General features: G+C 44.4%; 1 protein-coding gene across 2 annotated transcripts in view; it reads right to left on the bottom strand.

Annotated features, from left to right (window-relative positions):
- Nucleotides 1–3854: 3854 nt before the first annotated feature.
- Nucleotides 3855–16652, bottom strand: part of gramd2ab (GRAM domain containing 2Ab) — a 74497-nt gene continuing 61699 nt past the window's right edge. For both annotated transcript variants that reach the window (XM_014123957.2, XM_014123958.2), the window contains 4 exons: nucleotides 15624–15804; nucleotides 8872–8965; nucleotides 8064–8171; nucleotides 3855–5480 (listed from right to left, as the gene is read on the bottom strand). In XM_014123957.2, the coding sequence (XP_013979432.1) occupies nucleotides 5477–5480; nucleotides 8064–8171; nucleotides 8872–8965; nucleotides 15624–15804 (387 nt within the window). In that variant the 3' untranslated portion in view covers nucleotides 3855–5476. The remainder of the gene's footprint in view (nucleotides 5481–8063; nucleotides 8172–8871; nucleotides 8966–15623; nucleotides 15805–16652) is intronic.

The raw sequence follows: 16652 nt of genomic DNA, 5'->3' as shown, positions 1-16652 counted from the left end.
GCAATATGGTAATACGTTTCACCCTATTGCTTATAGCTGTCCGATCCCCTCCGCTATCCACAAGCGCATCAGGCGTAGGGTCTAGCGGTGAATTTGGAATCGGGGCAATGGACCTGCTGTAGATTTATCAGCAGAGAAGCAGATATATGTTCACAGCAGCATCTCCAGTTCCTCTCTGCGCAGAGCTGTGTAGTTGTTGACCATGAGAAGAGGCCTCGAGTCTGGTAGACGGGAGACTAGTAATGTAGCATAAACATCAACGTCCGTCATAAATCTACCGACGTGAACCTCAGCTTCACCTGTGTATATCTGAAAACATTTCTTACCGCAAGTGGGAGAGAATCCCAGGAGGTTTTTGAAAGATTTTTTATTTATTTTTAAATGTATAAAACTTTGACAGCGCACCCTGTTCTTTGTCCGGTGGTACGTCTATCATTCCACGAAACATGCTCCATAATCGTTCTTTATACAAACAGCGGCAGGTTACCGCACCCAAGGTATCCTCTCGCTCACCTCCAAGAAAAATGACCTGTTGAATAGTTGTGTCACGCAGATAGTTAATAGGTAGGGAGAGTTATTTTTGACATATCTTGATACTGCTCGGGCAAAACACAAGATCGGAGAAAGCACAAGAGAGCATAAAAACAAAAATGACAATTGATGGACACAGTGCATCTACTGATCTAAAACAGATAAGTAGATATCCTTCTGGAGAAATGCTTTGAGGAGAATGAGATCTATTTTAGTGGGTCAATTTCGATGGTCTCCTCTAATTTCTGTGTTATTTCTTCTATGTGGATGGAAACAAATATGAACGCTTGCTTGAATGAAGTGGCCGCTACTGTACAATCCCACTACTTGACCACTCAGAGCGACAACCAGGTAGACTCCCCTCACAGGTATGCTTTAACTTAGCGTGTAGTGTGTGCACAGGGTGAAGTTTGTAAACAAAGACGGGTTTGACTGAATCCCGGCCATAGTGCGGTTCTTTTTGCGATGATAAGAGACACAAGCAACTTCACACAAGTAGGCTGGAAATGTTTGCTCCAAATACTGTTGCTGCTTGCAGTATTACTTATGGACTGCAGACAGTAATTCATAAAACCCAGAGCTGTACTAGACTCCGGATGAATTTTCTACAGCTAGAAGCCATAGAACAGCCAACAACCAAGTCTAGATTTACCACTGAACTTTTCATAAGCCCATAACAATAACTATCTATATCAACTATATCTACTTAGTTTGGGTCTGTTTTTGCTGAATAATATACGTCCACAGAAAATGGGGATCGTATTTCCATTGGGTATGCAATGTTATGTAACCAATAGCGAAACTCCAGCGATTTTCCCCCAACTTTGTCAGTGGTGCCTCTCCCAATGTGTAGCCAGTGTCATGGGTGTGTCAGCAAAAAACCTTCTGTACATCCACCATCAAAGGCTCCCATTGACTGAGGTGAAGATCCCTTTATTGGTCATTGCATACAAGGACCAACCGAAATTTAACTTCCACTTTTAATCCAACCCCTCCAAAAGAGAGACACAATTTTTGGGGGGAGAGGTGCGGGGGGCTTCCACACTGGGCGCCCTGGGAGCTGTTGTTGTGGGGGTTAAGTGCCTTGATCAAGGGCATAACGGCAGGCAATGGCATCCAGGATTTGATACCAGCAACCCTTTGATTGCCAGCTCACTTCCTGGGGGGGGGGGGGGTCACACCAATCTGGCTCTTTAGCTGGGAGGAAAATACATGTCGAGTAGAATCTGACACTGTTAATATCCAATAGGGTTTCTTGAAGTCCAACACAATCCAAAAACTCATGAGAGAGAGACCATCTGATTGTATGGAGTAAGTAACACGGCCTATGTGCCTCCCCTCATAGACAATCAGCTCTTTGTCTTATCCATAACGTATTGCTGAGTAACACAAACAGATTTGTTGCATACAATGTTATGAAGTAGTACTTTAGTAGTAGTAGTAATGTACAGCGCCTTGGGAAAGAATTCAGACCCCTTGACTTTTTCCACATTTTGTTACGTTACAGCCTTATTCTAAAATGGATTAAATAAAAATGTTCCTCGACAATCTACACACAATACCCCATAATGACAGAGCGAAAACAGGTTTTTAGCTTTTTTGCAAATGCATTAAAAACAAAAACAGATACCTTATTTACATAAGTATTCAGACCCTTTGCTATGAGACTCGAAGTTGAGCTCAGGTACATCCTGTTTCCATTGATCATCCTTGAGATGATTCCAAACTTTATTGGAGTCCACCTGTGGTAAATTTAATTGATTGGACATGATTTGGAAAGGCACACACCTGTTTAAATATGGTCCCACAGTTGACAGTGCATGTCAGAGCAAAAACCAAGCCATGAGGTGGAAATAATTGTCTGCAGAGCTCTGAGACAGAATTGTGTCGAGGCACAGATCTGGGGAAGGGTACCAAAAAATGTCTGCAGCATTGAAGGTCCCCAGGAAAACAGTGGTCCCAATTATTTTTAAATGGAAGAAGTTTGGAACCACTCTTCCTAGAGCTGGCTGCCCGACCAAACTGAGCAATCGGGGGAGAAAGGCCTTGGTCAGGGAGGTGACCAAGAACTCAATGGCCACTCTGACAGAGCTCTAGAGTTTCTCTGTGGAGATGGGAGAACCTTCCAGAAGGACAACCATCTCTGCAACACTCCACCAATCAGGCCTTTATGGTAGAGTGGCCAGACGGAAGCCACTCCTCAGTAAAAGGCACATGACAGCCCACATGTAGTTTGCCAAAAGGCACCTAAAGTCTCTCAGACCATGAGAAATAAGATTCTCTGAGCTGATGAAACCAAGATTGAATTCTTTGGCCTGAATGCCAAGCGTTACATCTGGAAGAAACCTGGCACCATCCCTACGGCGAAGCATGGTGGTGGCAGCATCATGCTGTGGGGATGTTTTCAGCAGCAGGGACTGGGAGACTAGTCAAGATCGAGGCAAAGATTAACGGAGTAAAGTACAGAGAGATCCTTGATGAAAACCTGCTCAGGACAGACTGGGGCGAAGGTTCACCTTCCAACAGGACAACGACCCTAAGCACAAAGCCAAGACAACGCAGGTCTCTGAATGTCCTTGAGTGGCCCAGGCAGAGCCTGGACATGAACCCGATCGAACATCTCTGGAGAGACCTGAAAATAGCTGTGCAGCAACAGTCCCCATCTAACCTGACAGAGCTTGAGAGGATCTGCAGAGAAGAATGGGAGAAACTCCTCAAATACAGGTGTGCCAAGCTTGTAGCGTCATACCCAAGAAGACTCGAGGCTGTAATCGCTGCCAAATGTCCTTCAACAAAGTACTGAGTAAAGGGTCTAAATACTTATGTAATGTAATATATCACTCTTTTACTTTTAATATGTTTGCAAAAATGTATAAAAGCAAAAACAGGTTATGTCATTACGGGGTATTGTGTGTAGAATGTTTTATAATCAATTTGAGAATAAGGCTGTTGCATAACAAAATGTGGAAAAAGTCAAGGGGTCTGAATACTTTCCGAATGCACTGTACGTATTAGAACACATCGGCAAACAATAAATACATACATTAAACCCTCTGATACATAAAAAGGGAGTGGACATTTCATCACTGTGTTTACCATAGTCTCTCCCAACTAAACTAACATCCCACACACTTGTAATAAAGTAACCCCTGCATGGTAAATAGGCTGTAGGTCAGTAGGGGGAAGACCTAGTGTTGATGTTCCTCCATTATTTCTTCCAGATGTTTCCATTTTCAGTGTTGGGATCCAGTTATATGAGGTGGAAGGTCGTAAGAGGCACGGGCAAGGAAGTGTGTGCACAAGAGGTCAAAGGTCACAAGAGGCACGGGCAAGGAAGGCTGTTTATTAGTCACTGCTGTCTCACAGTTACGCATGGTACTGCTGTGACTCCAGCCCTACTGCAAGACAGGGTCGTATTCATTAGGGCATGATTGGACAAATCCAAGTAGTTCATTTCAAATCAGTTTTTTCCCCCCATTTTGTGCAAACTGAACACGACCCATGTCAGAAATACGTCAGTGAACAAACACCCATACCGACTCACTAAAAACAACATGCCTTTCTGACTCAGTACAAAATTGCACACAAATAAATACATACAGGCTCTAGTAGTAAATACACTCTAGTCTACACAATTCTCTCTGCCCAGCCTCGGATACGCTTTAAAGGTGCACCTAGTAGCTGAAGTGGAGGCCATATTTTTCCACGTCATGGATTACATAAATACATAATCTCCTATGAAATGCATGATTAGGTTTCAAGTACTGTACAATCTCAATAGTACACACCTCCACATGGAACATTAAAGAACAAGTGAACAGCAACGACATTCACTGTCAACCTGCATCTCTCTCAATACCTTCACTGCTTTACTCTGCGTTAGTTCCACTCCATCGATAAACATCCATGCAACAGTGTCACAGACAATGGCTTTACAATTCGGTCAATATCTAGTATTACATTACATGCAGGCATCGTTTGTCAGGTGGTGAAGATACACGCTACCTTGAGATAGTCCTAGACACTTGTTAAGTTGCACACATAATGTTGAAAACACTCATACACACATAAACACGCACCCAGACCGACACATACACACACGCACCTTTCACTTCATGACTTGTCGACCTCACCTGACACACACGGTACCATGTTTTCAGTTTGCATGACAAGACCGCTATAATTCAGCCGTAACGCTAGCATATCATCTCACAATTCTGGCAGACAGATAAAGTTCTGATAATAATGTCTATTGAAATAGTTTCTTCATTAGGGTACAGGAGAGTTCGTGCCTTAGTGACCGTGCTCAGTAAACCGGGTGGGCTGCGGTGGGAACTGTTTGACCAGGTCAGGTTTGAGTTCCTGATCGGAATGGAATGCCTTGTCTTCGGTCTCTCTGGCAGCAACTCTCCACAAAAATGTACACAAAAACCCCCACTGTTGTCTGTTCCTGTTGAAAAAGTCTCTGGGGAAAAAAAGGCTCTAGTCTCTGAAATCCTGAATGCGAAAGTGTCTGATCAGTCGACTGGAATTGTAATTCCTTGGCAGTAAAATAAGGACATTGAGGTCAAAGGTCAAAATCAGGTGAACTTGGTTGGCACGGCCCTATTGACATCTACTCTGTAGTCCTCTACTTCCAATCCTCCTCCATTCTCCTCATTACATCCAAGTCTATTGTCCGAGGGGTCCATAGTCTTTCTAGGGAATGACAAGAGGATTATTGACTCACTGGCACCCCCTACTAGGCTGTCTGTTTAAGTGCAGTGTTTGCTTCAGGTCTTGGCTTTTCTCAAGTCATTGTCTTCTCATTGAACCAGCAGGGCACTCCTCCACACCTACATGGTGGGACAGGTAAAAGAACCGAGTCTCTGTTTGCCAAATCATCAGGAGAACCTTCGTGACTGACAGGACATCTGTCCAATGGGGACGCAGCATACAGCAAGTGTTACCTGGGAGGAGACAAACATGCACGTTGGCATAGCAATAACACTATCTGATCTTGAAGTGGGAATATAATGTTATATCTAGTAAAATATGACTATACAGCAAATATGACTTATCAAAGCATTCAGCACTCTCTTGAGATAGGAAATTAGCAAAGGGACTAGGGGACAAAGATTCGTTTTCCGTCTTCTGGGTACATTGACTTCAAATACAAAACGTAGGAGGTTCATGGTTCACACACCCTTCCATAGACTTACACAGTAATTATGATGACTTCCGGAGGACGTTCTTCAATCTATCAAAAGCTCTTGCAGTATGAATTAACAACTTGTCCATCCAAGGATAAGAGAAAGAATCTAGTACTGAAAGCATAAGCTACAGCTAGCTAGCACTGCAGTGCATAAAGTGTGGTGAGTAGTTGACTCACAGACAGAGAAAGACAATAGTTGAACAGTTTTCAACAAATTAATTTATTGAAAAATTAAGGAGAAGCAGCAGAGAGAGAGAGAGAGAGAGATAGTTACTAGTTTACCTTTCACTAAACTAATGTGGCAGGCGTAGAAAGACGCCGTTCCGTTTTTCAGGGGAAACAGAAGTTAGGTTGCAAATACTGTATCCCTGAAAAACGTATGTTAGCATTTTCTGGTGACGCCAGGAGAAGAAGCATAGTTTACCTTTCACTTACTTAGCTAATGCAGCTAATTTAGCCTATTCACCAACCTGAATCAAACAGAAAGGAATGCTATTTATGTTAGCTAGCTGGCTAAGGCTATCCAACACCGCAACTCTTCCAAGTCAAGGTAAGCTTTCGACTGTATTTATTACACCGATTCTGTCGCAAAACATTTCTGAACGAAGGGACCTAGGGCTGGGCGGCATACCGTATTTGACTATATACCGGTATTGATGCACGTACCAGTTTGGGTTTTTACTTTACCTTGTATTACGGTATTTCAATGTATGGTTGGTTTAATGTGTTATTTTTATTTTACCTTTATTTAACTAGGCAGGTCAGAACAAATTCTTATTTTCAATGACAAACAGTGGGTTAACTGCCTTATTCAGGGGCAGAACGACAGATTTGTACCTTGTCAGCTGGGGATTTGAACTTGCAACCTTTCGATTGCTAGTCCAACGCTCTAACCACTAGGCTACCCTACCACTCCGCCGTGTGTAATGACATTTTTTTTTATAGTTTACTCATTTTGCCATTTGAGTCGTCTCTCTCCCGCTCTCCTTCCACACACGCCAAGCCCCACCCCCTGTCACCCAAGGAGAGTGCTCTACCACGAGTCACAGCCACTTCACTTGCTGTGACTGTCTGCATGGTCAATTCTGCAGATGCAACAAGATGGTGATGGCGGCGCTGCTTTCCACTTCGCTTCTTAACATACTGTAAATCCACAAGCCTTCTATGATGACACTATTAGTTTGTGTGTCTTACTGTCTGCAAACAACTAGTTTGTCTTTTCTTAGCAAGTTGTGGCTAAAATAAATTGTGTTAGCCACTAATGCTCATCGATAGTTAGCTGGCTAAATGTCCTAAGTCAGAGCAAACGTAGCTAGCTAGCTAGAAAATACAGCCTGATACCAGTGCTGGTGTAGGCCTAGATCAGCATGTCATTTGTGCAACTTTATATTCTAAATCAGAGAGGAATAGGCAAAACATTAATATTTTAGCTACATCATAATGTAACCTCTAATTAGGGTCCACTGGGAAACACTGACCATCACTTTGGTTCCAACCCGGTTAAAATAACCCCTCCCTGGATTTTTCATTCGTTGTCATGTCAAACAACACTGTATCCAATATATTCCAACTTTTGGTTGAAGTTTGATTGAACAGTATAAAACAATCAGAATGTAGAAATCCCCATTAAAAAACATTTCAAATGTATGTGTTGCCACCCTCGGGTTATGCATTACTCATTAAACATATTTAGAACTTGTATTATACAAAAACCTAAAATACCGTCATATCGTAATAAATTTGACAAATATCGTGATATGATATTTTGGCCATATTGCGTAACCCTAGAGGGACCAACCTGAATTTGTCCAATAGAAGCTCTCCTTTCAGTTGCAACGGTTTGGACTAATGGTGACACTCCAGATCAGCTAGATGCAAGCAAGAGTGTGCAAGGTGGTATTGAATGTGTGTCACTGTCTGTCACCTTGATTACTCCAGTTTGTCTCTCGACCTGTGCACCTACGTTATAAAGTCATTTTTAGGCTAGGTTGTAGCAACCTCATGATGGGTATAGTATCATGTAAATTCGAGTATCATGTAGTAGCCTAAACCTATCGATGTTACATTGAACTGGGTGAATGGAATATGAATGACAGGTATCCAATATGCTGTAATAGATATAAGGCTAAGCTCATTAAAAAAAGAATCGCCCTCGCTCATCTTGAACGGCACCGACTGCCACTGCTGTGCATGTGTGTTCAGTGTGTGTGTGTGTGTGTGTGTGTGTGTGTGTGTGCCCATGCCTTTATGTGTGTGTGTGTGTTTGTGTGTGCTCTCGTGTGTGTTTGTGTGTATGAACCAATGCACGTGTATGTGTGTGCCCGTGCGTGTCCCTCACCTCTCTCTCATGTGCACTGTCGGGTGTGTATTGAGGAAGGACAGCTGCTGCTCCAGACTACACACACGGAAGGCCAGGTAGCAAGAGGACATGATGAGCAGAATGATACTGAGGGAGACAGGAGACATACACTTTCACCACACAATTACCACATTGTTTTCCACACACGTGTACACCGACAGCTATAATAAAAGGCCTATGGATCATTATGTGAGTGACGTGCCATGAGCTTCAACATAGTTTTTTCCCCCAAGCATGCTATAAAATTCATAAAAATCTTAACAGCCATGAAAAATAACAGCGTAATGCCATTTACAAAAAAGACAAATGTCTAAATTTAAAGAGATGTAATATGTACACTAAGTGAAATATGAACTGGTCAGAATTACTATGACCAGCAGGTGGCAGTATGACAGCAAGGGAGAATCGCAATTGCATCGCCTTGATTCCTCACATCTTCGCTCCTCGTGTTTCTCAATACCCATGGAACGAGAAGGTCAGAGGGTAGGGACCTCTTAACTTCTCAACCCATTGGATGAGAAGGTCTGAGTGGCGGGACCTCTGACCTTCTCATCCAATGGGTTTTGAGAAGGAGGTGAGGAGAGGGGACACCAGGAAAGAAGGCAATGCAATTTATATTCTTCCTAAGTGCATAGTAACAGGACACTCGCCCTGTGTGTGATGTGAGTGCATTGTGGTCCGTCCCAGACCTGGTCCCAGATCTGTTTGGGCTGCCTTGCCAACTCCTATGGTGATTGTTACGCCACGAGAACACAAACAGCACCAGGTTAGTTTGTCCAGTACTCACAGAAGGATGAAGAACTTGAGCAGCTGGTACTCCATGTGGCCCAGCTCTGGCACTGGCTCTGTCAGGAGGATCTTCTCTGTCTCCAGACTCCGCTCTGCACACAACACAACAGACCAAAATGGGTTAGCGTTAGCGTTGAGCTATTGCGTCTCTATAGACAATACCACAAGAGAGAGCAATGCTAATTAGTGTTAGCATTAAGCTATTCTGTCTCTATACACGGGTTGGCTGACAACGTCACAAAAAAATGATGCGCGCACATCGATGAGGCAGAAGGCTGTTTGGCGTTGTGATTCTGAATGGTCAGATAGCTAGCAACAATGACAAGACGCTGCCATGTGGGGAATCGTAGGTGGCTTGTTACAGCTCGTTGTATCTTGTTATTGATACCATGTCTTGTTTTGCTAATATGGTAAAATAATTGCTAGCTAGCTAACCAACAACTGTAACAATATATTTGAGAGACAACAAGTGCTCACATATGTATTTATGTTTTCAGTAACCATTGCGCAAGTGCCGGTTTTGTTGCTAAACAACCAACCCGTCTATAGACAACACACCAGAGCATAATGGCATTAGTGTTATCATTGAGCTTTTCTTTCTCTATAGACTACACAGTCAACACAGCGCTGAGTATGTGGGTGGCTAACAGCTAAGCGCCACTGTCTGTCTCCTATCCCAAGTCTGACACCAATGCAGCAGGAATTAAACTTGAAGGCAGACACGTTGGAGAAACTCAGGGGATCCATTTACAACCTTACTTATTTCCAACCTTACTTAGCCTACACAAGACCCTTTAAACCATAATCGTTGCTTTAAAGTGGTGCTTCCACATAGAAAGTAACAATACTAGTCTCGGAGCTAGTCTTACAGTAGGATATATTTTGTACATTTGTATGTGTTGATTGTGCTAACGTTTCATTCTACCCATCTTTTTTAACAGGGCTGGGGTTGGCCTCTACAGGGTCTTGTTCATTATGTCACGCTATGGAAATTGTTTCAAAATGTTTTGCAACGGCAAACAAAAAACGTAGTCCCTCCATTTTTCAGTCCACTTTCTTCCATTTGGTGCCTAATGAACAGGACCCTGCTAAAAACTCCACACAGCGGAGCTTTTAATGATCTGAGAGAAGGTACAATTATGTATGAAAGGAGTGTTCTGTGTTTTTCCCGCCACTCTGAGGGCACCTCTCATACTTCTAGAACTACAGGCATGCCTTAAGTACAACCAGAGATACTGGAAATAATGACGAGATGCTTGTGTCTTCGCCGTAACAATGGGATTTGTTGTCCACAGAGCGGAACAGCGGGATGTCAATCTCCCGCCTATTCCTGTCTTTGGATTGGTGGATACATCTCGTTATTTGAATACTTTTTGGAACTCTTCGATGAGGGGTGTTGACGTCAACCGCCTGTATTCAATGGAGAGTGAGATGCTAAGCTAGCCTCATGAATATGTACAGAACGTCTCGAATTTCAACAGGGACAACTCCGATGTCAAGTGTTTTTTTTTCTTCTCAAAGTTCCCGGGATGTCACGTGCATCACACTTATATCAGTACACTCGTAACAACCTAAGCATTATGTTCCTTCTATAACAGTAAATATGCCTTGCGTATCAAAATAGCAATAAAAGTTTATCTTGACTAAATTCGACACTCTCATTGCCCCCCATACAAAAACTCCTCACTGGCTTAATAATTAATGCTATAATCCTGCTACCCTACACATTTTGCCATGGGGCGGAGAGAAGACTTTGCTATTTTATAACTCATTTCAAGCAATTCTTCTCATTTTGCCACGGGGCGGAGAATTTTTTTTCTTCAGTTTTACAGCTAATTTGCTGCAATTCTACACATTTTGCCATAGGGTGGAGGCAAACGTTTGCAGTTTTAACTATCTAAACATCGGAAAAAGCAAAAGAAAACTGCAAGACTGAAGAGGAGAAAAAACAAGCAACAAACAAAGAAGATAGGCTTTTGAAAAATAACTATTTTTCATAAAATTGTAGTTATCTTAGCTAGCTGAATTGTTTACCAGTTGCTAAGCAGTTGCTAGGGAGTCTTTTGGAAGAAGCTAGCTAGCTAACGAAGAACAACAAAGAATATCTAGTTAACAGAAGAAAAGAAAGAGAAAATCAGGACAGAAGAAAAAGGATATCAAAGTGAAACAGTTCTCTAAAGACACAAGAGACAATAATACAAGAAACAACACTTCTGTAGCTTGTCAACTATGTGTCTGTCTATCCCTGTTCTCTCCCCTCTGCACAGGCCATACAAGCGCTTCACACCGCGTGGCCGCTGCCACTCTAACCTGGTGGTCCCAGCGCGCACGACCCACGTGGAGTTCCAGGTCTCCGGCAGCCTCTGGAACTGCCGGTCTGCAGCCAACAAGGCTGAGTTCATCTCAGCCTATGCTACCCTCCAGTCCCTAGACTTCCTGGCGCTGACGGAAACATGGATTACCACAGATAACACTGCTACTCCTCTACTGCTCTCTCTTCGTCTGCCCACGTGTTCTCGCATACCCCTAGAGCATCGAGCCAGCGGGGTGGTGGCACTGGAATCCTCATCTCTCCCAAGTGGACATTCTCTCTTTCTCCCCTGACCCATCTGTCTATCTCCTCATTTGAATTCCATGCTGTCACAGTTACCAGCCCTTTCAAGCTTAACATCCTTATCATTTATCGCCCTCCAGGTTCCCTTGGAGAGTTCATCAATGAGCTTGACGCCTTGATAAGTTCCTTTCCTGAAGATGGCTCACCTCTCACAGTTCTGGGTGACTTTAACCTCCCCACGTCTACCTTTGACTCATTCCTCTCTGCCTCCTTCTTTCCACTCCTCTCCTCTTTTGACCTCACCCTCTCACCTTCCCCCCCTACTCACAAGGCAGGCAATACGTTTGACCTCATCTTTACTAGATGCTGTTCTTCCACTAATCTCATTGCAACTCCCCTCCAAATCTCCGACCACTACCTTGTATCCTTTTCCCTCTTGCTCTCATACAACACTTCTCACTCTGCCCCTACTCGGATGGTATTGCGCCGTCCCAACCTTCGCTCTCTCTCTCCCGCTACTCTCTCCTCTTCCATCCTATCATCTCTTCCCTCTGTTCAAACCTTCTCCAACCTATCTCCTGATTCTGCCTCCTCAACCCTCCTCTCCTCCCTTTCTGCATCCTTTGATTTTCTATGTCCCCTATCCTCCAGGCCGGCTCGGTCCTCCCCTCCTGCTCCGTGGCTCGACGACTCACTACGAGCTCACAGAACAGGGCTTCGGGCAGCCGAGCGGAAATGGAGGAAAACTCGCCCCCCTGCGGACCTGGCATCCTTTCACTCCCTCCTCTCTACATTCTCCTCTTCTGTCTCTGCTGCTAAAGCCACTTTCTACCACTCTAAATTCCAAGCATCTGCCTCTAACCCTAGGAAGCTCTTTGCTACCTTCTCCTCTCTCCTGAATCCTCCTCCCCCTCCCCCCCCCCTCCTCCCTCTCTGCGGATGACTTCGTCAACCATTTTGAAAAGAAGGTTGACGATATCCGATCCTCGTTTGCTAAGTCAAACGACACCGCTGGTCCTGCTCACACTGCCCTACCCTGTGCTTTGACCTCTTTCTCCCCTCTCTCTCCAGATGAAATCTCGCGTCTTGTGACGGCCGGCCGCCCAACAACCTGCCCACTTGACCCTATCCCCTCCTCTCTTCTCCAGACCATTTCCGTAGACCTTCTCCCCTACCTCACCTCGCTCATCAACTCATCCTTGACCGCTGGCTACGTCCCTTCCGTCTTCAAGAGAGCGAGAGTTGCACCCCTTCTGAAAAAACCTACACTCGATCCCTCCGATGTCAACAACTACAGACCAGTATCCCTTCTTTCTTTTCTCTCCAAAACTCTTGAACGTGCCGTCCTTGGCCAGCTCTCCTGCTATCTCTCTCAGAATGACCTTCTTGATCCTAATCAGTCAGGTTTCAAGACTGGGCATTCAACTGAGACTGCTCTTCTCTGTGTCACGGAGGCTCTCCGCACTGCTAAAGCTAACTCTCTCTCCTCTGCTCTCATCCTTCTAGACCTATCTGCTACCTTTGATACTGTGAACCATCAGATCCTCCTCTCCAGCCTCTCCGAGTTGGGCATCTCCGCCGCGGCCCACGCTTGGATTGCGTCCTACCTGACAGGTCGCTCCTACCAGGTGGCGTGGCGAGAATCTGTCTCCGCACCATGCGCTCTCACCACTGGTGTCCCCCAGGGCTCTGTTCTAGGCCCTCTCCTATTCTCGCTATACACCAAGTCACTTGGCTCTGTCATATCCTCACATGGTCTCTCCTATCATTGCTATGCAGACGACACACAATTAATCTTCTCCTTTCCCCCTTCTGATAACCAGGCGGCGAATCGCATCTCTGCATGTCTGTCAGACATATCAGTGTGGATGACGGATCACCACCTCAAGCTGAACCTCGGCAAGACGGAGCTGCTCTTCCTCCCGGGGAAGGACTGCCCGTTCCATGATCTCGCCATCACGGTTGACAACTCCCTTGTGTCCTCCTCCCAGAGTGCTAAGAACCTTGGCGTGATCCTGGACAACACCCTGTCGTTCTCCACTAACATCAAGGCGGTGACCCGATCCTGTAGGTTCATGCTCTACAACATTCGCAGAGTACAACCCTGCCTCACACAGGAAGCGGCGCAGGTCCTAATCCAGGCACTTGTCATCTCCCGTCTGGATTACTGCAACTCGCTGTTGGCTGGGCTCACTGCCTGTGCCATTAAACCCCTACAACTCATCCAGAACGCCGCAGCCCGTCTGGTGTTCAACCTTCCCAAGTTCTCTCACGTCACCCCGCTCCTCTGCTCTCTCCACTGGCTTCCAGTTGAAGCTCGCATCCGCTACAAGACCATGGTGATTGCCTATGGAGCTGTGAAGGGATCGGCACCTCCATACCTTCAGGCTCTGATCAGGCCCTACACCCAAACAAGGGCACTGCGTTCATCCACCTCTGGCCTGCTGGCCCCCCTACCTCTGAGGAAGCACAGTTCCCGCTCAGCCCAGTCAAAACTGTTCGCTGCTCTGGCACCCCAATGGTGGAACAAGCTCCCTCACGACGCCAGGACAGCGGAGTCAATCACCACCTTCCGGAGACACCTGAAACCCCACCTCTTTAAGCAATACCTAGGATAGGATAAAGTAATCCTTCTAACCCCCCCCCTTAAAAGATTTAGATGCACTATTGTAAAGTGGTTGTTCCACTGGATATCATAAGGTGAATGCACCAATTTGTAAGTCGCTCTGGATAAGAGCGTCTGCTAAATGACTTAAATGTAAATGTAAACTGCTTATTAGAAGTTTAGATAGCTGGCCACTAGACTAATTTACCAATCTGCTGATGCACAACCAAATTTCGAAATTGCACCTTATGTACTCTACTACTCTAACTCTCAAGGAAAAGTATGTTGAGTTCAAATTTAAAAAAAAAATATTTTCCTCTTATTAATTGGTCCGCGGGCCTAAAAAAAAGGGGTGGAGGGGCACCAGTTGCCCATCCCTGCTCTAGCCAGTAGAAGGGGAGAAGAAAAAAAAATTGGGCTCATACAAAAATCAAGAGTTCAGGTAGTTTATTGGAGAACGTACATGGCTCTATGCACGCTGGTTAAAAAAAAAGACTATCAGCTGGGTAATTAGTAGCCATAGATCCCTACTTATCAGTGTGTGAGTCAATAGCGTGTGACTTTTGGCCCAAAAGGTGACTCCAATGGCTACATTAGCAAATCAGCTTGCGTGTGGAGGAAGGAAGAGATATCGGCTAATAGTCCTCTTTTCTGTCAAGAATTATCTCGGTACCCGTCTGTCATGAGAGACTACGTCAGGCATAGAGAACCAAAACAGAGCCTAACTTACATTTAAATGTTAGTCATTAAGTATGTATAATTTAGTCCTTTAGCTAAGTTTGCCTGTTTCTGTTTTAGTTAGCTTGTCGTTGCCCATCTTGCCAAGGGTATTTTGTTGGATAAATAAAACAAATCAGTTAGTCAGGCACCCATGCAAGCTACCACTGAGCTGAGTCTATTCAGAGCCTGCCACCGCTGTGTGTGTGTGTGGGAAGTGAGAGGGAAAGAAACATGACAGGCTGTTTGTGAAAGTCCTGACAGTGTGATGGATGAAAGGTTGCCTCCATGGATCAGATTACCATCATCCCATTCCTAACCTAGGCCATAAAAGGGCTGGAAAATATCTGACCTTGGACCAGTGGTTAGGTTATTGTCCACTGTTTTAGGATACCTGCTGTATGATTTAGGCTTTGAACTCAGACCTGACAGAGGTCCTAAAACATGTACACCATTTGTAGGACTTGACAACAGCAACCCTCCAGTTGCCTGCTCACTTCCTTTTAGATTTTCCCCATAAGACCCGGGATTCAAAGTTTCGAACTGGCAACCCTCTTGTAGTCGGTTTACCTCTCTAACCTCTAGGGGCAAGCAACATCGAGGGTTTGAGGGCCACATAAGGATTGAAAAAGACAAAAGGAAGGTTGTGAATACTTTTGTTTGGACTGATTTGTTTGTCAAAATCTATTTGTGGGCTGGAAAAAGGGCAGTTATTTCCAAATATATAGGTCCATTATAATTTCTACATACTTTCTATCAGGTTTTAGACGTTTATGTGCAGCCTGCAGTAATTGTTTTATCCAAAATAATCCTTTCCCACCCCAAAAATTACTACCTGTCGCCCCATGATGATTAATGATCGAGCGGGGCTTACCTTTGATCTTACTCTTCAATGTCAGTGGAACCTCAGTGGGTAGGTAGGGGGTGTCCACTGCACTCAGGCTGCTGGTGGAGTTCCCCAGGAGGTCTGGGAGAGATGAGGACACGGACGGAATGGACGGCTTTCTCCTCCACTTCAACACTGGAGGGAAGTCATTGACCACAGGGAACTCATCCTGAATGAGAGAGGAGAGGCCAGCAGAGGAAGAGAGGAGATGGAGTTGAGAGAGGTTGAAAGGAAAAGGTATCTTTAATTAAGTTTAGGTGATATAATCACAATGTTTTGGTTGACACGTTAGGGATTGTATTGCCTAAGCTTTATTAAATTATGACATTTGGGATAAGCGAAACAGTGAGTGGGCATTCTCTTTTTCTATACATTGGCCTTATTTTTTCCCCAGCGGCTGTTATTAATTTGGATATGCTTTAAAAAAACCGAATTGGAACCTACCATTATGCCAGTGAGTAAAAAGATCAAGAGGAGAAAAGGCTGGAAGGGCAGTTTGAGTATGAGGTCCCTTTTAAGCACTCACATCACTGAGTGGATTATTATTGCTTTAGTAGCTCTAAAAAACATTTGACTTTCGCCTGAGTAAAATACCAGCATGCTAAGCGTCTTAACCCATGATGCCCTTAACCCATGATGACGTCAATCACAAAAGGGTCTACTAAAGGATTAAAAACAGATGCAAAAAACAGAAGTTTGAGGCACTCCGCTTATCTTATTCTTAATAGGACTTACAATTGACAAGGAAGGCCAGAAGCATGCTTCAGTGTATATACACCGAACAAAAATATTAAAGTGTTGGTCCCATGTTTCATGAGCTGAAATAAAAAATCCCAGACATTTTCCATATGCACAAAAAGCTCATCGATCGAAATTTTTCAGCACAAATTTGTTTACATCCCTGTTAGTGAGCATTTGCCAAGATAATCCATCCACTTGACAGGTGTGGCATATAAAGAATCTGATTAAACAGCATGATCATTACACAGGTGCACCTTGTGCTGGGGAAAATAAAAG

This window comes from Salmo salar, chromosome ssa10 (genome assembly GCF_905237065.1).
Source record: "Salmo salar chromosome ssa10, Ssal_v3.1, whole genome shotgun sequence".
NCBI classification, from domain to species: Eukaryota; Metazoa; Chordata; class Actinopteri; order Salmoniformes; family Salmonidae; genus Salmo; species Salmo salar.
The sequence above is the reverse complement of the archived record's forward strand: the minus strand, read 5'-3'. Positions and strand labels throughout refer to the sequence as shown.